Source organism: Botrytis sinoallii (assembly GCF_014898435.1).
Source record: "Botrytis sinoallii strain Bc 23 chromosome Unknown BSIN_040, whole genome shotgun sequence".
NCBI classification, from domain to species: Eukaryota; Fungi; Ascomycota; class Leotiomycetes; order Helotiales; family Sclerotiniaceae; genus Botrytis; species Botrytis sinoallii.
This window is the reverse complement of record NW_024066067.1, coordinates 248107-268682: the sequence shown is the minus strand read 5'-3', so window position 1 is coordinate 268682 and position 20576 is coordinate 248107. Positions and strand designations below refer to the sequence as shown.

At 35.3% G+C, this 20576-nt stretch overlaps 3 protein-coding genes across 3 annotated transcripts; 1 reads left to right on the top strand and 2 right to left on the bottom strand.

Moving 5' to 3' along the window:
* Positions 1–556: 556 nt before the first annotated feature.
* EAF02_012137 (uncharacterized protein) lies at positions 557–3115 on the bottom strand (the record flags this gene model as incomplete). The annotated part of the gene is made up of 6 exons (XM_038908185.1): positions 557–1258; positions 1306–2032; positions 2099–2256; positions 2318–2626; positions 2698–2815; positions 2874–3115. The coding sequence occupies 6 exons, from the start codon at positions 3113–3115 to the stop codon at positions 557–559; spliced, it is 2256 nt and encodes a 751-aa protein (XP_038752086.1).
* Positions 3116–4203: 1088 nt separating this feature from the next.
* EAF02_012136 (uncharacterized protein) lies at positions 4204–5791 on the bottom strand (the record flags this gene model as incomplete). The annotated part of the gene is made up of 5 exons (XM_038908184.1): positions 4204–4781; positions 4882–5151; positions 5335–5387; positions 5447–5663; positions 5734–5791. The coding sequence occupies 5 exons, from the start codon at positions 5789–5791 to the stop codon at positions 4204–4206; spliced, it is 1176 nt and encodes a 391-aa protein (XP_038752085.1).
* Positions 5792–7530: 1739 nt separating this feature from the next.
* Positions 7531–10956, top strand: EAF02_012135 (uncharacterized protein). The gene is made up of 2 exons (XM_038908183.1): positions 7531–8606; positions 8673–10956. Exons 1-2 carry the CDS (start codon positions 8516–8518, stop codon positions 10583–10585), a joined length of 2004 nt encoding a protein of 667 aa, XP_038752084.1. The 5' UTR covers positions 7531–8515; the 3' UTR covers positions 10586–10956.
* The last annotated feature ends 9620 nt before the right edge of the window (positions 10957–20576 follow it).

Here is a 20576-nt window from a genome sequence, read left to right as displayed (position 1 = left end):
AGTCGAAGACATGGTCACTAATTACCTAGGCGGTATCAAAGTCTAAATCATTGGCATGAGTTGAAGGGGGATTGTTGCTTATAGTACAGCATCTGTTGTGCCGGGTGGGTGCTACCAGTCTTATTTACCTGTCTCAATCATTGTGGAGAGGCCGGAAGAGGTACACACTCACAGATTATCATTTGCGGCAAATCGTGTCATTTCTTATGAGAATTGTTTGGAAATTGAACATCAATAAGTATGGGAATCCATCACACCCACTGCAGCTCAAACTTCCGATTTTAAAGTTTTCAAAACCCCTCGCTGCCTAAATAGTATTAAGGTATGATCACATCTATCGATGTAGTAACACTACCAGGGAAAATGCCAGATTTTCCTACAGTACAGTCGCTAGACTTTTTCACCACGGCTTTTTGTTTCATCTCCAATAGATCATGTTTTCTACCTATCCACCACCACCTCTGCTGATACTTGACACAGTCGTCTTAGTACTACTAGTGGTCCATCTTCTACCCGTTGTCGAAACTGTCTCTGTAATCGTTCTTGGAATTAGTCCTCAGATTTTATCACGACTCAGATCTGCCTCAATCGTACCAGTTCCGGTTCTTCTAGAAAGAGCGTTATTAGCTACGCCAGGGTACCCTTCTGGTCCTCCGGGTTCTCCAGTTGTGGCAGTAGATGTAGCAGGACCTGGTGAATTCCATAGGCTTTGTCCGGGTACATACCAGGTGCTACCGCTGATGACTTGGGGGATGGTAGGCGAATATGCGGCGATGGAGATACCTATTGTTGAATAGATTATGGTGGTTTCGATTTGTTCGATAATAGGGGTGGGGCAAGCGATGAATGTTACATCGTCGGTGATGCTGACGGTTGGGGTACTAGTGCTCAGAGCGGAGCGTGAGCTGGTGAACTGGGAGGGATCAATAGCGGGGAGTGGAGCAAAATGAAAGAGAGAGTTAGAGGTGGGAGATGGTTGATCTGAAATTTTACGAATGGGGGAGGTTCTTATTGGGGAGCTGAATGAGGAGCCGGTGGCTGTGGATTCGGTGATGGTCTTTGTCAGAACCAGTGGAAAGAGCAGGGTTGATGGACACCAGATGGCCTCCTTTGCACAGCTGTAGATGGTGTAAGTACTTGTAGAATCAACAGTGATGGTTGGAAGATCATCTGAAATAGATGTGGAATCATCATGCTCCTTGCTCTCGATGGGCACGATAATGATATGGTCGGTAGTAGCTATCGGAATGGCGCCCCACTTGTGATAGTAGAATCAGAGGAACTGGATATCTTGATCGCAACGACAGGAGATGGTTCGGTCTTATTGCCATATGTTTGAACGGGGCGGGTATGCGAGATGGAGCCACTGGTTGAATTTGGAAATAGTACCATTGAAGTTCCTGAGCTCGCTCCGCTGTGTGTACCTGTCGCTGCGGCCGAGACATCGGAACCATATAAAATCCCCCTTGTAACCGTAGAATTGCTCGAATTTGTGGGGAAAGGTTCTGTTCTGCTTCTCAACTCTTTAGGAGAGGAAGAAGATGTTGTAGAATTGGTTAAGGATGATGGGATAGTCGTGGAAGGGATCTCGTATGTACTCTTACTCAACATTGTTTCAAGTTCTGGCGTTGAAGTCATAGGATTGCTTGTTGTCGAAGATGCAAGACCATTCTGAATTGATGGAGTGGTACTGATAAAGCACGTTGAAGGCAACGGCGCAACGTACAGAGTTGATACCAAGATGGGCCCAGCTGCCCATGTTAAATAGTCGATTGTCTTTGCTGCTTCGGCATAGACAGCAACATCGATTATGAAATTCTCGATAAAATTAAGGGTGCATGGTTGGTCTGGCTGGTAAGTAATGCAAGCCTTGTATAGAGGAGCGTCTATGTATGCGCCTGCCTCGAATTTGAACCCGAATTTGAAGACTTCTACAGAGGTACCCGCCTTTAGTTTGAATCTGAGAGCTACACTGAAGCATCCAGCTCCGGACTTGAATTTTGCCGATATGGATTTCGCTTTGATTACTTTCCTGTGTTTTGTTAATTTTGACGAGAAAGATATTCATGAAGGTTTGATAGAAATGAGGTTTACATACAGGTTCTCCTCTACCAGCTCTCCACTGAGTGAATTTAGGATGATGAACGTATCATCTGGGAATTCTACTTCAAAACCAGTAATAACGTCCACCGGTGCAGTGACTGTAAACACCAATTCAATCTCAAATATCAATCCAATCGAGTCTTTGTCATTAAGCTAAAACTACATAAATATGTCAACAAGAAAGGCGTGAGCATGAATATGGGGTTGCACTTACCTGAATACCGAGAAGACTTTCTGATGTGAATATAGGAACGGTATAAGTTCCTGCTACGGCGAACGCAATGTCTATCTCGAAATGTCCAGTGACCCCTAGAAAACCGAGTCTTAGGTTCAGATCGAGTGCGTCGACGATGAATTCCGTGGGGTTTGTCAGGAAATGTAGAAAGTCTCCTAAGATGGAATCATCCGTTTCCACTCCGGTAGTCGTAACGATTGATTGATTGATTTCATTTACGTCCACGTTCAGTCTAAGACTATATAGGACGGCTAGGCCTCTAGAGGCTCTAGCAGGTAACTTTTTATTCTACAAAGATGGATATATTCGATTTAGGGAAGTGAAAACAAATGTTGGGGACCAGTGCCCGCTTATTATACGCATTGCATATAATAAGTAGTCGTAACGATTGCATTGCCGGTGGTGAAACATTCCACGCAAATTGCCTTGATGGATCCTGTTACTTTTCCTCCCTCACCAGGTGTGGCTTTTACTGCACTGAGAAACTTGAGATCAGCAGGAGCTTGCATATTGAGATTTCATAACAGTAACTTACACCTGGAACATGACAGAATTGGGTGGTAGATGAAAGGCCAGGGGAAAAGATCCAAGATCTAATGCCGACTGTCTTTCTTCTAGGGAAGAGACAATTTCTACATTGGCGCCTCGTACTTGAGACTTTGAGTAGTCATCTTCTCCGTTATATATCTTGTGTGGTACATTATCCGCAGAGACAGGAGAAGAAATGACAGGAAGAGCCAAGCTGAGCACTAAACTTGAGACAATCGCCCACTTCATGATGGTAGATGTGAGGCTCGAATCTAGTTCAAGTGACGAAGGATGCTTGATGCTCAATGTAAGATTTTGGTGTAAAAACGAATGTAACTTGGAAGGACCACGTGTAACGATACAAGATATATGCAAAGTCGCAGCAGGACAAGAAAGTATTATCAGGGTGGTTAATCGAGAGTGAACCATTCCTTCCCATGCCGTGTACGAGTAGCTCGAGCATTCAAGCGAGCATGAAGATACCCCGCATGGTAATTTCCCCTTCTGAGATGTTGAAATTGGAGGTAATTTACATAGTGTTCAATTTCAGCATCCGTGAATTCACTCATGTCAATATCTGGGGGGCACTGTGGTTGATACTAGTGGACAATAGGCATCTCTCAATGGCGGGCTGGATAGTGAGTTATTGACGGCCTTCCGCCAAAAAAGCATGGCAAGTAAGTACATGGTGAATGCAATCAAAGTAAGACTACAAGCAGTCCCGCCGAACCTCAATTCGCATGGTATATATACCTCGCAAGACCAGTCCTTCATGCAATCATTGAGATAGCTTCGTGAGTCTATCAACTGGAAGAGACATATCTTAGAAATTAAACTTGAGGGTGTTGTTAAGCTCTGAGGTATATGATGGGTGTGGTGGGGGCTAAACCTACGAGATGTCATTTTGGAAGTTCGAGAATAGTGATCAAGCGAGAAATAAAGGGGGCATTTAATATTGATAAAATATTAGACGATTCGGAACCAGGAGATAAATCATACCCGTGTTGCATTAAACTTGGAGGCTAAATTCTGGGATTCTAGAAATAAGGAAGCATGTGTGGAAATATTGAAAATAAATTACTCATGGAATTGATGTCTCGAATGACACCATAAATACAGTTGAGGTGTTTGTAGCTTCAAATTGTTGAATGAGCTTTAAGTACCAATATACAAAGTGAACTCGACGACCCAAAACATTTGAATGTCTCAACTATATGTATAATTGGATGCATACGAGTGTCGAGCTGTACTTTGGATAATTGATAACTCTGAATTTGGTTGGAGATGATGGCAGTATGCTTGGATTTCACAGATAATTGTGGTGGACCGAGCTACATCTAAAGAGCTAATTCATCTTCGCTATCTCCCTGGGGAGGTGCTAATACATCCTCGCTCCCCTGCCATTGAGGAGGCATCGGTGGTAACTCTTCATCTTCTTCCGCCCATCCATAATCCTCATCATCTTCACTATCCGGAATCTCGAACTCAGCTCTTTTACGTTTTTGAGTAGGGAGAGCGACGGCGGGTGGGGGTCTAGGTAGTAAAGGAGATCCTTGACTAGGTGTAATGGAGGAGATGCCCACTTTTCCAATGACAAAAGCAGCAAATATTCCTCTTCCCTCAGATAAAGTCGTACCGTCCACTTTATTGACTTGTGCAAACCGTACACCTTCTACTTTATTTCCTTCATCATCGTCCCACCCCCAATCTCTAAATAAAGCCACTCGACACCCAAGGCCTTGTTCCCATGCAGTAGCTGAGATTGATGGTATCAAGGCTGCCCCGAGGCCGGGTCGCATTTTGGTTACGCATTGAGTGAGGATTATTATGGCGATATTACGGGTGGTAGCAAGTTTTTGGAGAGCATTAATGAGGTATTGGAGGAGGGGAAACTTGCGCGAGGAGGGGTTGGGAACTGTTAAGGTTAGTCTAGTGATAGAAGGCAACATGAGAAGATGAGATGGATGTAGCTGGTAGACATGTGATGATGTGAACATTTTTGGGTTGTAACATACCTCCTGGCTTCTTAGGAGTCGATGTAGAGTCAGCATTCCGAGGAAATGCACTGTCGATTAAAGTAGAAAATGAATCAATGATGATCAGACTAGTATTTTCAGGGGGAAAGTTTTGTGTGGTGTGAGTAAGTAAGGCAAGAAGATGAGATAGAGTGGGCGTTGTGAAATGAATGAAGTTGCTTAGAAGGGTGTCGTTATTGAGAGGTTCTGAAGATGGAAGTTTTTGTAGAATTTGACTGAACCTGGGACCAGATATTGGATGTGACGCGTCTGGGAGTGTTAGTAGAGTACATTCTGGGGATCTCTGGTACTAAAAGTGGCATACATGGTAGCGATTATAAATAATCGAGATCTGTCTGAAGTGGAAATCTAGCAAGGGAATCGGAATGCAAGATGATGGACAAATAGCAAATGCTTATAAAAGAAATATCAAATAGATGAAAGATGACTTGCCTACCCAAACAACATGTTCATTCTGATGTAGAACTCTGGCTGCCAAATGCATGCTATATGTAATTAGCATACATGGTCATCCATATGGACACTTGAGAGTGTGTTCCATTACCCCAGAGTAGTTTTGCCAACGCCGGGCGGACCATAAATTTCCGTCACTTTTCCTCTTGGAATGCCTCCATAAATTTGATCCGCACTTGTGGATACTTGCAATGGGTCTGTGTTTTGGAGAGCTAAATCCAAACTCGCCAAACCGGTGGGAATGCAACGCGTTGGTGATGATTCTAAATCTTGCAAAGCTTGGGCGGCGGAAACGGTAGGCATACGATCTTGGAATGTGTCAGCCTATCACTTGTGTTGTGTTGTGGCGTAAGGAATTGTGATGAAATGAGCATTTACGTGGGGAAGACGAAGAGAAATTTGATCTTCCGGGGCCATGTATGGATTGATAATCCATTGCTGCTTGCTGTTGCATGGGAGTAGAATCCTGTAGGATGAGAGATGATGAGACAAGGTGGTTATGGTTATGGTGATGAAGGGAAAACGAAGTTATTCGCGTCTTGATGTTGCATTGTTCTGTGGCTTGAGATTCGATTGAAATTGGTGGAGTTACCTGGGAAGGGGATGGTGGGAGGGTGATAAGTGAACTGTGCTCGTGAGTTTGAAAGCACGTGATAGTGACATTCTAAAAATAAGTCAGGATTTATCTCACATTCAAACCCTCTTCGTCGATAAATCGTTTTTAATTAGATTCGTATTAGGTTTTTCATGTTGATCTTTTTGGTGTTGTGGCTTACTAATGATCGAATTTTTTTTTGGCCAATCAGAGATCGGGGGGAACGTTTATCTCCTCAAAAGTCTGAGAATATTTGGTTGTGTTTTTGATAAGGAACTGAATCTAATTGATAAAAGTATTTCAACAATATATATTACCTTTTCAATTATTATTTATTAAAAAACTAATTAATATATTCGAAAAAGCTCAAATAATATTATTATATGAATCAGCTTTAGATTGATTGGATTTATAATTGCTATAAAATTTCTTTAAAAAGAATTTTTTTTTCAATTAGCTAAATTATTTTCAATTATTTTCAATTATTTTCAATTATTTTCAATTATTTTCAATTATTTTCAATTATTTTCAATTATCTATATTAATTATAAAAATAATATTAATTGAATTGCTTTATTGAATTAAATATACTAATAGCTTTTTTAATAGTATTAATAGTATTAGGATTATATTATCGATAGAAATTGAATAGCTCTTCAATTTGAAGTCCAAATACTTTAAGTTTAAGGTATTTGAACTTCGAATAGAGATTGAATTTTAAAGCTAAAAGTATCTAACCTCTTTGAAACTAATAACTACCTTTATTATTTAGAATTCTGTTTATATAAAAAGAATGAAATAGATTATAAGATCTCTAAAATATAAATATATTTAATTAAAATAATAATAATAATAATTGATTTTGAAAGGGTTAAGGACTTATTTTATTGAAATGTTACTATTTAAAAATGCTATTTTTAATTTTCAAAGCTGTATTAGTATATAATCCAATAAAGCTATAATAATAAAAATTATATCAAAATAACAAGAAAAATCAACTCTATATAATAAATCTGTAATAGAATTCTATAATGATTATATAATTTGATAATATTAATTGAAAAATCAGAAAAGCTGAATTGTTACTATTCATACCAAAGTTAGAACCAAATTGTTTCAGACCCTACAATAAACCTTTGGGAAGCCCCTACCTCGAAAACAAGGCCTCAAGCCTATTTTTATTATGTAATCACCGTGTGGTCTGAGGATGAGATAAGTCAGGATAGATGCGATGAAATTATCTGCACTGACGATCCACCACCACATGTTATGACATTCCATTCCTGACTTCATACTACGGGGTACATCTCTCGATCCAAAAGCTTAATTGGAGAACAATCTTGGACATTCACTATCATCCATCATTATTCTGCGGGATTGAGTATTTCAAATTCGTATTCTTCTTCCCCGTCACATCAACAATCAATATGCCGGTGTTTGTTGGTTTGGTATCGCCCTTTCTAAACACCTCAATCACGTGCACATATTTATTCCATTCTATCCACCAGGTACCCTCATACCTACCTAGTACCTAGATAGTCTTTGCCATTGCCATGATGCGTTCTTGAAAGCGACAAGTTATACAGTCATACAAGGAGTGGAATCAATCTCTTCCTTTATCAATGGAGGATTACTCGGGTCGTATCACTTGAAAATCCTACCTTCCTTCCTTCATCACCAATTCCTTTGGTCGGGTGGGTAAGCATCTGGGTAAATATCAAATAACAATCGGGTGGCTATGCTCATATGTATTTCAAGGTGAATAAGTAGCATTCAATGGCCTATCATTCAACCCATCCTTCCAATTTGTTCTGACTTCTCTTCATTTTTCTTGTCCTTTCCTTTCCCTTCCCTTCCCTTCTTCCTCTTCCCTTTCTTTCCTTTTCCCGAGGTACCTACTCACATCCTCCTCAAAATTGGATTTGTTTTGATTTGTTTCGTTTCGTGCCATTCACGTCAGCTGATCTTCACTCATTTGGACTCGGACTAAACTTCCAACCAATATCATCGTCATATCCAACATTCACTTCCAACCCCATTCACCGATCGCGGTTCGCTTCGCTTCAGATCATCTTAGCTTCGAACCATTTCCCACTTTTGATTGGCTCATCACTTACCCTCAATTCACACCAACAATTACCCTAGCACGTGCCAAGGTTATCTTTCGAAACAGCCGCCCCCATATTCTTCACAAGGCCCAATTGGGAAAGATCGGACGAACCCCTCGATGATACTTTATATTTTCCACTCAACCAATTCTTTTCGAGAAACATCTTTCTTTCCAATCTCCACACGTTCCTTTTCGATATCATCTTCAACAAATACATTCACTCCCCCATATTTTGTCCTTCTTTTGACTTTGGATGATTCATTATTTGGCATTGCATAATCTCTTGGAAACCAGGTACCAAGAGTTTCTTCCAAACTATTTATTCAGTACCCGTACTTAGCTAGCTACTTACTAAATAAGTCGGAACAACTTTTTTCTTGATCTTTCGACAGCTTGATCTTGATCCTCATTTTTATCTCTCTCTCTTTCTCTCTCTTTACTTCATAATCAACAATATGTTTCCCAAAAGTTTCTCAAGGAGCCTTCTCCTGGCATTTTCTGTTTCTCAATCCGTATCTGGTCTCAAACTCGATACCTCTGATCCAAGTACGTATTCTTTTTCATCGTTGACTCTACAAAACTTACAGCCCCTACTGACAATCGTGTGTACAGCTTCAATCAAAAACGTAGCAGGCACCATTGCATATGGCCTCATGAAATATTATACCGGCAATGTCACCAATACACCAGATACCATTGCGGTATTGCCAGCGCCCTACTACTGGTGGGAGGCTGGTGCCATGTGGGGAACCATGCTCGATTACTATCACTACACTGGGGATGCTACCTACAATGATATCACAACACAAGCTTTGGCATCTCAAGCTGGCCCGCTCTTCGATTACATGATGCCGAACCACCAAAAGGATGAAGGAAACGACGACCAAGCGTTTTGGGGAATGTCTACCATGTCTGCTGCAGAAAAGAATTTCCCGGAGCCCTCCAACACGGGCGGATTTACGTGGGTAGAATTGACCGAGAATCTGTGGAATACCCAAGCTGCTCGCTGGGATACCTCGGCTTGTGGTGGTGGATTGAAATGGCAGATTTTCTCATTCAATAATGGATATACATATAAAAACTCGGTTTCTAATGGAGCTTTCTTTCAACTTTCGGCACGCCTTGCACGCTATACCGGAAATCAAACATACGTCGATTGGGCAGAAAAGGTTTATGATTGGACTACCAAGATTGGATTTATTGATTCAAATTTCAACACTTTCGACGGTGCCGATGAATCCAAAGCTTGTACCAATCCGAATAAAATTACCTGGAGTTACAACAATGCCCTTTTCCTGTACGGAGCCGCTGTCATGTACAACTACACTACCAGTTCCACTTGGCAAACACGAACCGAGGGTTTATTAAAAGCCTCTTCCAATTTCTTCACATCCGATAGTGTCATGTACGAACAAGCATGCGAAGAATTAGCAACCTGCAACAATGATCAATTTTCCTTCAAGGCGTATCTCGCACGGTTCATGTGGGCAACTACTCAAATGGCACCTTTTACAAAAGCCACTATCACGTCATATCTCACCAAATCAGCATCTGCAGCGGCTAGTATTTGCGCTGGTGATGCTAATGCTTGTGGTACAAAATGGTATACGGGATCGAATGATGCAATATCCGGCCCTGGACAACAGATGAGTGCTCTGGAAGTCATTCAAGGATTACTTGTCTCTTCCGCCGCGCCACCAATCGTCAAAGGCCAAGCATTTGTTCAATCAACTTCTTCTTCGCCAGCTTCTTCCTCTTCGCCAGCCTCTTCAGCCTCTTCGTCTTCTTCATCTTCTTCATCCGCCGTCATTAGCACTAGCAGCAAATCCAGTGTTTCAAGTCGCAGTAGTGTGAAAGCAACCGCTAGTGCTACCAGCGCCGCAACAACTGATCCATCCACAGACGTAATTGTGACCGATACCATCCTGGAAAGTACCACAGTTCCGTGCTCGACTAGTTCTTCTTCTACGGTATACTCTTCCCCCGAAGTTCCCTCTTTCACCGCACAGCCTTCTACACTTACTTCAGAAGAAGTAAAATCTTCCACTGCAGTCCCTTCGTCTACTTTGAAGTCATCTTCTCCTATCACTTCTTCTAAACCAAAGACTTCGACTTTTGCTGTTACAACCCCTGCGCCTGTTCTTGATACCACAACTACAGTCAGTATTCTCCACAGCACCACTGTATCTTGCAACACATCAGTATATGCCAACTCTACTGCTTGGTTTGCATCATCCTCGTTTTTGTCCAGTCGTCTTACAATTGCTTCATCGGCCCCTGTTCCTGTTACATCTGCTCTGCCTGCGCCTTCTAAATCTTCAACCGCCTTACTGATTGATACTACTACACAGCGAGCGCCTACCATTTCGGGTACCGGTTCGAAAGGAACTATGAGCTTATCAACAACAGCTTCAGCCTCGGCGACCAAGGCCACAGTCACGGCGGCTGCTGGAAGAAATATGGACGTTTCGGGATCGGGCTTACTGGCCGGTGTGCTTGGCTTGGGGCTTTTATGGGCTCTTTAGGAGTAGTTTAAGAGGGTCGGGATGGTGGCACGGTATGTAATATAGAGTAGGGGAGTTGGGTGTATAAAGGGTATATGATTGGATTGGAACGGGATTGTCAAAAGCTGTTTCTACTTTTTATTTGACAGGCTTCTCTACGGCCAGATTGTCCAGTAGAGCTTGAGGCATTGATCTGGTGGAGTTTTTGGTCAAAATCATACTGGTGTTTATTTTGTGGTAGATACATACATGGATGGATGGATAAATTGGAGAAGATAAAAATGATTATAATCTGGGGTAGACTAAAAAAGCTTCTGGGAAGATTTGTAAAATAGATACCCTAGATCGATAGACATCACAAATATGAAGGGAGGAACTAATTTCATTTCAAATTGCTTGTAATCTACAATGTGTGGCATATATTGACCTTTTTTGCTATGAATTTCGCCCTGCATCCTTCAAAACTCACCAACGAATTAAATTTACCTTTTACAAGGTTAGTTTAACATTCATCGCATTAAGATCAGATTTTTGTATCTTAATAATAAGCGAGCTGATAATCATTCTAAGGTTTCATCATCTTCTTGAGACTCACACTATAGACATCTATGAATATATATCCGTATGAGTAAGAGTTCTGGAACCTGCTTAACGTATATATAACACTTTTCCAGCTAAAATATACAATTATTTAGCTTTTTATACCCCAATTTACTTATAAATATATAAGATGAAATTAAATATAATATTATAGAAAGATTTAGAATCATTTAAATTATCGAAAAAGCTATCTGAAATCTTTAAATATTGTTAAAATAATGTTTGTAAAGAGTTAAAATTGAAATTTCGAAAATTTTCGAAAATTTTGCTTATTTTGTATAGGAAAAGCATTATGAGTTTAAAATTCTGAGTTTTTTCAATTAAAGGCTTTTATAACTTTTCAACAAGAATATTTAAAAATAAATTAGAAATTTTTTTATATAAACAATAATTTAGATTATTTTTAATAAACTTTTTATAATTTCATATCAATAATTATTATTAATTATATAATATTTTGATTTATATAAAAAAAGATGAATTTTGTAGGAATTAAATTATAAAATATCACGGTGTGTAGTGAGTATGTTCGATAACTCTTACAAAACTAAACCCCTGATAAATCTTTTATAATAGCATAATCATCTCAGAATCTCAAAGGCCAATTTTGGGTAAAGCTTTTATACTTGAAAAGTGATTTGAGAAAGAGTTCTTGGAATCTTCAGACTTTGAAGTCTATTATGATTGTAGATTATGTATTTATCACGGTGCAGGAGATAGGTACTAGGTAAGATGTATGATATTCTACAAGAAGTGAAGAAGGAGGCGGAGAGGCGCCGACTATATGAAGGGCGGATGCCTAAGGCATCTACATAGCTACATATTGAACCCGTAACAGTATCTCCCCCTAATAGCTTGCTTGTTTTAAGCAAATAGAAGAATTGGTACCCTGGTGCTTATTATAATATTTAAATCAAATGGATAAAGAAAATAAACAGCCTTTCATCATTTCCCTTTGCAGGTAGACAGAATTATTCTTGTTTTTATTCTTGGTTCTCTCTTAGTTTTCTCTTGGTTTTTTTTTAATCACTTTTTAGTTTCTTTTTAATCCCCTCCAGATTCGATTAGAGTTCGTTTATTCTTTGTCTCAAGAAAATCTAACTTTTTTCTGTCGAGTTGATCTTCGAATTGTTGGTTTTATTGTTATATCAATTACTGATATTAACGAAAGGATTACTTTTGCTGTGAGATCTTCCAGAACCCATTTCGATAGTCCGGGTTTTTCAGAATATGTATAGTAGTATTCTACTAGGAGCTTTTCGTTTTCTTTCAAATCTGAAGCTGATTGTTAGGTAGGGGTGTAATATTTCCACTTGATTAGATAATAATAGCTATCTTCATTGTAATTATCTATAACTCCTTCGAAAATCCACTTTTATATTAATTCATCTTCACCATCCTCTCTTTCGAGAACTCTGTCCCTAGTTATAGCTAACTCTGATTTGTTGATTGCTGTTTGTATAGGGAATCGCTCTTTATTGTTAGCTAAAAGAAAAAGAAAGTAATAAAAAACCGGAAAGATATAAATGTTTTCTGGTAATTGAATAAAACAAGAGTACGGGTAGACTTTTAAGATTTTGTATAATTCGATCCAGTAATCATTTAGTTTCTTTGTTTTTCGAAAGGTTTTTATATTTTTAGTATTGATGAAAACTCTTTATCTGATATTATAGTAAGGTAAATCGGTTTGATATCGATTTGTATTCTTTTTGTAAATCGCAATTGCTTATCAAGCTAGAATCTATAATTGAGATAAAATCCATTCCATTCTTTTAGCAATCTTGTTGCCCTTAAAAAATTTGCGTTTTTGTATTAATATTATTCCTAATGGATATGGTTTATTAGGCTCAACTTTGAAATATAGATTGAATCCGTAATTAACAAAGAATAAAAAGCATCTTATAGTTTCAGATGTTATATTATTTGAAACGAATTCAATTAGTGATAATCACTACATCTAGTTATCTTAATGGAAGTTTATAAAGGTGTGGAGGTATTGTTTCAGAAACGAGTTTACTCTTTCCGTTTGATTATCTGTTTGTGAATAAAAGGTTGAGGAGTATTTAAGTGTAACTACTAAGTGCTTTGATAATTGGAATCAAAATCTGGAAATGAATTGTGTCCTTTGATCGGAAATTATATTATCTGGTAGGCTATGTAGTATATAGATATGGTTAATAAAGGTGTTGATAAGTTTATCTATAATTAATATATGTATATTGATAAAGTATTGTATTTTAGTTAAATAGTATATAATAATTAAGATATATTTATAATCGGAGTTATAGTATGTATAAATGAAAAGCAAAATAATATAATCTATTAAGATATCTAATCAGGCTCTGAATAGGATTAATAGAGGGTGTAGGAAATTAGGTGGGGCTGATTTAGAAGACTTAGTGTATATATAAAGTTGGTATACTTGAATATATATAGTAATTTCCTAATGTATTTGGGGTTATTAATAGATTCGAGAGATGAGGTTAATCGTTTTAGTTCTTTTAGGGTATTCTACAGGGCTGGAGGAGTACATTCTGTAAATTATTTGGACTTTTAGTTTGTTATTTAATAGAATCTATAATCTTTTACAATAATAAATCTTGTGATCGATTAGGGTACAATCTTGCATAGAAATATGTAGTATCTTTTTAAAAGCTATAGGCCACTTTTGAATAAAGGGATCTTTGATTACAGCAATTAGCTGCTAGACTATATCTAATCTCTTATATGTAATATTGATTAGTTCATTGATTGGTCTATCGAATAATATAACGAGATCCGCTGGAGCAAGACAGACTCCTTCTGTTAGTTTATTATAAAGATCGATATCGAATCTATTCGCTAATAGAACTATATACTTTCTATTCTTGAGGCGCTCATCATCTCCTATTATAAAATCGGGTTGGTCCTTCCGTTTACGACTTAAAGTATCCGATCGGATAGCCTTAGATCCCAATTGGTAAACAATACAGAAATTATATTGAAAGAGAAATTCAGATCAGTAGATCTATTGCTAATTGAATACCTTTATAATTATGAAATATTCAAGGTTTTTATAATCAATAAGGATTTCGAATTCGTATTAAAAACTTTGAAGTTCTGGATATTATTTCTTTATAGACTTAATAATCATAAGAAATTCCTTATTATAGATCTTATAGTTATATTCAGCTGCTGAATACTTCAAGGAAAAGTAGGCTATAGGTCGAAGTATATTGTTTGAATTGTATTGTAAGAGAATACTGTCAGATGTTTAGTTCAATATATCTATTTCCAAAACTATCTTTTTGTTATAATTGAAGTAAATAAGGATTAATGTTATAGTAAAAGAGTTTTTAAGTGTAAAAAAGATATTTTTTTAATCAATCTCTTAGGTCTATATCGAGTTCTTTTATATTAGATTGTTGAGTGATCAACAGATCTTTAAGAAATCTTGTATAAATCACTAGTAGAAATTAGCAAATCCTAGAAATTGTTGTAGGTCTTTTATAAAGAAAAGCTGTTTCCAGAAGGTAATGGTAATAACCTTATCTAGATCCATTTATATATCTTTAATTGTAATAATCAGTCCTAAATATTATATCGAAATGGTTTCGAATTTGTATTTGTTAATATCAATTTGGAGACTAGTGTTAGCTAATTTCTATATTACATTTTGAATATGGTTTTTGTGTTTAGATATATCCGCCAAATATATAAGAATATCATCAAGATAGGCGGTACAGTATTTATCAAGTTTATTGAATAAAGTATGATTAATATAATATTGAAAAGAGGCTAGGGCATTATAGAGGCTGAATGGTATAACTAGGGATTCGAAGAGCCTGAAGCAAGTAATAAATATTGTTTTCTATTTGTTACTCTTTGTAATCCGTATCTTGTTAAAGGTAGTAATAATATTTAATTTAATATACATTTTAGTATTACAAAGTGTATTTAGGGTTTTGCAAATGATTAAAAGGGGGTATCGATTTTTTATTATAATATTGTTCAATTTACAATAGTTCTAGCAAATATATATATTGCCGCCAGGCTTTGTAGCTAAAAATAAAGGTATAGTATTATAGGATTTAGATTTGTAAATAAAGCTTTTATTAAAATTATCATTAATTCATTTACAAATCACCTATAATTCAAACAGCGAAAATGATTGGTTCTTAAAGTAAGGGGGCTCTTTTCTGGATATTAATTTGATCTTATAATCCTAGGCTTAGTGTAATAAAAGAATATCGGTATTTTAGAAAAGGAATACAAATAGTTTATTCTGTAATCAGTAAGGGAGCTTTTCTTATATATCAATATTACTGAGCTTAGATTTTCTAATAAGGAATTTAGAGACATCTGTTTTTGAGATTTATTGTAGATAAATTGGTTTATAGTAATTGAAAATAAAATTATATAGATATGAGGGTAATTATATAAGGGTTTTGTGAAGGTCTTTATTATCTTATAGGATATTCTTGTATTCCTAATCTTCGAGATTGATAGAGTTTAGAAAAGAGATTGCTTTTAGAGCTATCGGTTTTATAAGTACAGCTCGATTTAATTCATCCCAAATGAATCGGATTGCTTGGACATCATTTTGTTAATAGAAGGAAACAAAACTTGTGATTGGAGTTAACAGATATTCTTCATATTAGAGCTCTTTCTGGATAATTGTATATTTGATATTGGAATAGAGAATAATAGTAATAAATCTTGTTGTAAATTAAAATTGCAATAACATGATCCAGTAATCTTTTTGATTAGAACTGAATAAGTGCTAAAGCGATTACTAATCATTTGGGCTTGTATACACACTCCTCCTTTGCAAATTCTAATACAATAATGATTCACTCTTTTTGTAAATATTTTGTTTATAGTAATATTATAATCTTCATTTGAATGCTTTAAAAAAGATAATAAAGCATAGCCTTTATCCTCAATATTATTCTTTATATATAGATATTGATAAATGATCTTTTGGCTCTTATTTGGTTCTTTTCAAATTTCGATAAAACCAACCTTAATCAAAAGCTTTTTTAAATTCCAGTAAGGCTTAATACTGGTTGGGGTGAGTTTATTATTAAAGCTTGTATTATATTCGGGAAGTTCTAGAGGTAGTATCTTATAGCACAATAGATTAATATAAAGAAAAGGGTCATTTTGGATTAATCTATAAGGAGATTATAGTATTAAAGCCAAAACAACCCGAAAATAAACTAGTGTTTTTAAAGAAAGAGTGATAATAAAGAATAGCCAAATTTTATAATACAAATTTATAGCTATTTTTATAATAAAATAATTAAAAATAATATTTATTATTTTACTATTTGCTAAATGAAGTTCTTATTGATATAATAGGATTTGGGTTTATATCTTATAGTTTTCGATAAAGATACAATTAGCAAAGGCTTTTCCAAAACATTTGTTATTAATAAAACTAGTTATATTAAAAGTAGAACTATATACTGGGAATATAGTAATTTGAATAAATAAAGATTTACTATCTATAAAGCTAAGCTGTAAGAACTTTGTACTAACTATAATACGTTTTATCCATTTTTTATTTCTAAATGATCTTTGTAAACGATTTATTATGAAGGTAACACATTTCCCAAGAGATTGTATAGACCAGATTGAACAGATAACAGAACTGTATTCTATGCAAATATATTGGAGGCACTCTTAAAGGGTAATAAAGAATCATTCTCGATATAGTTATAGAATACATTAAGTTGCTGATAAGATTTGGGGTTATTTCGGTTATTGTTATTGTTACTATAATTATTCTGAGAATTGTATTTCTGAAAATCGTTTTGATTATAAGATCCTCCCTAATTATTAGAATATTGATTAGAGTATTAATTACCTCAATCAATGGAAGTATTTTGATACAAGCCACAACCACCGAAACCTTCATAGGAACCCGTGAATCCGGAGCTTTCTCTAGCTGTTCATTGTGTATCCGCTTATTTCTTGATATTATAATCCCATACCAAATAACCAGATTTCTTGTAATAATAATAAAGATCAAATTGACATTCCTCATCTCATTATTGATTTTGTATTTTGAAAATATCGAAATTCATAGATTTAGATAATACTGATATAATAAATAATATATTAGTTGGGAATATATAGAGGTATATAAAGCTCAAGTTCATTTTTGATTTCAAAAGATATTTATTCTTCTATAAATTCTAATTCCAAACTTCAAACTTTTATTTTCAACCTTTGATATTGATAAGAGAATAAGGATTGGAATCTTATATAAATAGTTATTGAAGATTATAGAAAACCTTTATTTTCATTATTATAATTATTTTGTATAATTGCTTATAATATATTATATCAAAATGTTTTAATTGAATATAAAAAGCTGAAAAAGATATCTTATTGATTATCTTGAGTTTATTAAATCGGATCAAGACTTCACATATCATATCGACTGAGATATAAAGCCCATTGAGTTTATTGAAAAAGGAGTTATTAATAGTATGGATTAAGGTTCCATTAATAATCTTATTTATATTAATCAATTTTTTTTGATATGTATAGCTATCAATAAGAAAGGCTAAATACAAAAGCTTCTTCTTTTTATATTGAAAATAATCAGATCGATTATCCAGCAGATTTGTAAGCCTTACTTCCAAACAATATATTCCTTTTATTGAGATATTAATCCTGTTTTCTTTTCTCGAAAGGGCTTAAGATTCTTTGAAGTTTATTGTTGGCCAGCTTTACCTTGAGCAGAAATACTTGATGGATTTTATGCAAATTGAGATTACAGCAATTGAATCAATTGAAGTTGAGTGCTTAATTGATTTTCTATAGTAATCTTGAGGAAATACTCTATAGCCAAATCTCATTCGAGTGCTTATTGAATAATAAAGAGTAAATCGAATGTATGATTAATAATATTATATAAATAATTAAGGTAATCCTATTAATCTTGTATTAATATTAATAAAGGAAAGGGGCTGTGAAGTTTATGATCTTGAAGGCTAGATAGTTTTCCTGCAATTTATTACCATTAATTAAAAGTATTATTGATTTCAGCTCTAAATGTTTCAGGCAAAATAAGTAGTAGTAAATTAGTGCTCGAAGTACTTGGTGTGTTAGTTATAATAGGAAAAGAGGATAAGACGAAGATAAAGACAAAAATGAAGATAAAGGCGAAGATAAAGAAATATAAAAGGTGCAAAAAGCGCAAAAGATTATAAAAACTATAAAAAGACCTGCCTTGAGCAGATGAAAATAGAAACAAAAAATTTCTTTTCAGAATTAGATTGCTTTTGTTATAACAAGATTCTTTTGTAAAATAAAATATATTATCACAATACAGAAAATAGATACTAGGTAAGATATATGATATTCTACAAGGAGTAAAGAAGGAGGCAGAGAGGCGCCGACTATATGGAGGGCGGATGCCTAAGGCATCCACATAGCTACGTATTGAACCCGTGACAGTATTATTTTATTAAGATCTTACATTCATTTATAGATTGGTTTATTACAAGAGTTGCTGTGCTCTATGGAAAAGGCGACGATTAGACGAAGAATGGCTGATATCTGTATTGTTATAGAGCTCTGGTGCTTGGGGCGGGAATGAGAATGAGAATGAGAGTGTAGACACGAAGAGGAATCCCCTGGTGATTCACCCCCCCCCTCGAAGTACGACTCAGTATCAAAGAGCTCATTTCTGAATTGAATACAAAATTTGTACTACATTACTATTATTGAGTGCAGTAAAGAAAATCGATACCATACAGAATATCTCCGTTCAAACCTCGGTATATTATTTATCTCGCAGTCTTTAAAAAAATCCTTAGCGAGACAGCGGTTGGATATCCATGTTTGATTGTTATAGAGGGGATTAGTCATTTGGAATTCTTCTTGGACTCTTACTATTTTTTTTAATCTATTGGGAGATGTTGTGTCAGCTGATGCCATGTCTGCTTTCTTTTCTCTTGTGCCGTGCCATCTGGAGTGCGTTGAGGTGTGTCGCTATGTGAATGAATGATGAAACATTCAAATGTGGAATGAGATCTCATGTGCTCATTGCTGGTAGATGGTATGAGTCACGACATTGAAAAAGATCATATATGTCCCAATAACTCAGCCAATTCAGATCATTAGAGTATCGATTTAACTCTGCTTTCGAACGATGAGAAAGCAAAACGTTGCGCTCGATTTGGAAGATCTCGATGTCTGTTTCGGAACCGGATGTTCAAAAGCTTGTGTAATTATTTCAAGGAATTTTGCAAAGAAGAATGCACTCTTTCACGAATGATCCGAGGTGTTTCAAAGTCTGGGTTAAAGGTTAAGAGTGCGGGAGATTATACGTGTAGCGCATGACTTTTCCTGAAGTATAACTGAAGGTCTTGGGGGGTAATCTGAAGTGTTTGGATGTTTCTGTCGGATTTGGTGCTGTTTTTTTTGGATATTAGAGATTGCTTCGCCCTGTCAATCTCAGGTAGCGTACTGTTGGATAAGTCTGATTGAAATCATGCAGAGGTAAAAGATGTAAGATTACATACCTAGTACATACATGTTTGCGGTAATAGTGGACTAAGTGAAAGTTAATAAGCTATGATAATTAATACTTATTGAACTAAATCCAGACCTGTATATATAACATTTTTGATCTTGATAAATTTCTAAGTTAAGAGATTCTCCTCTAGTTTGAATAATAGCTTATATGTTAGATGAGAGTCGATTAGATCAGTTAAACAATTGCTGAAATCTTTTATATATTTTAATTTTTTTCTTTTCTAATTGTATAACAGTTTAGAAAAGTTTGTGTGTAAATAAATTAAAATACTCAATTATTAAAAATCTGCAATCATAAAATTCTAAAAGTTCTATTATGTAACAAATTTTATTTTTAATTTGTATTTTAATAAATATTTAAAATTGTCGAATAACTATAATTGAGATTCAGTCTAGCGTAACTACTTAATAAACGAGCTAAATCTAATCTTGATTATTAAATTATTATATAAGAACTAACCCTTATTTAATATACTAAAGATTCTTTAAAAAGAATCTCTAACTACTAGATTAACTCTAGGTCTATTATCTAATCATTCAATTTTTTTTATAGAAATTAAATAACTGAATTCTAATATTTTTACTCATAATATTTATTACTATCGTATTAACTAAATCAGAATAAATATTTAATTATTAGTTATACTAAATTCAAAGAGTATACTTTAATTTAACAAAACAAATTTCACAAATTATAAGAGAATGTTTTTACAAATACAGATAACTTTAACTCAATATGATCAATATATTATCTAAGTAAATATAAAAGAGACTAGCTCTTTTAATAGTTATTAAAGAGACCTAATGTCTCTATAGAGAGCTAGTTCTTTAGATAGAAGATAAAAATTAACGTTTCGAATCTATTATAATTATAGTA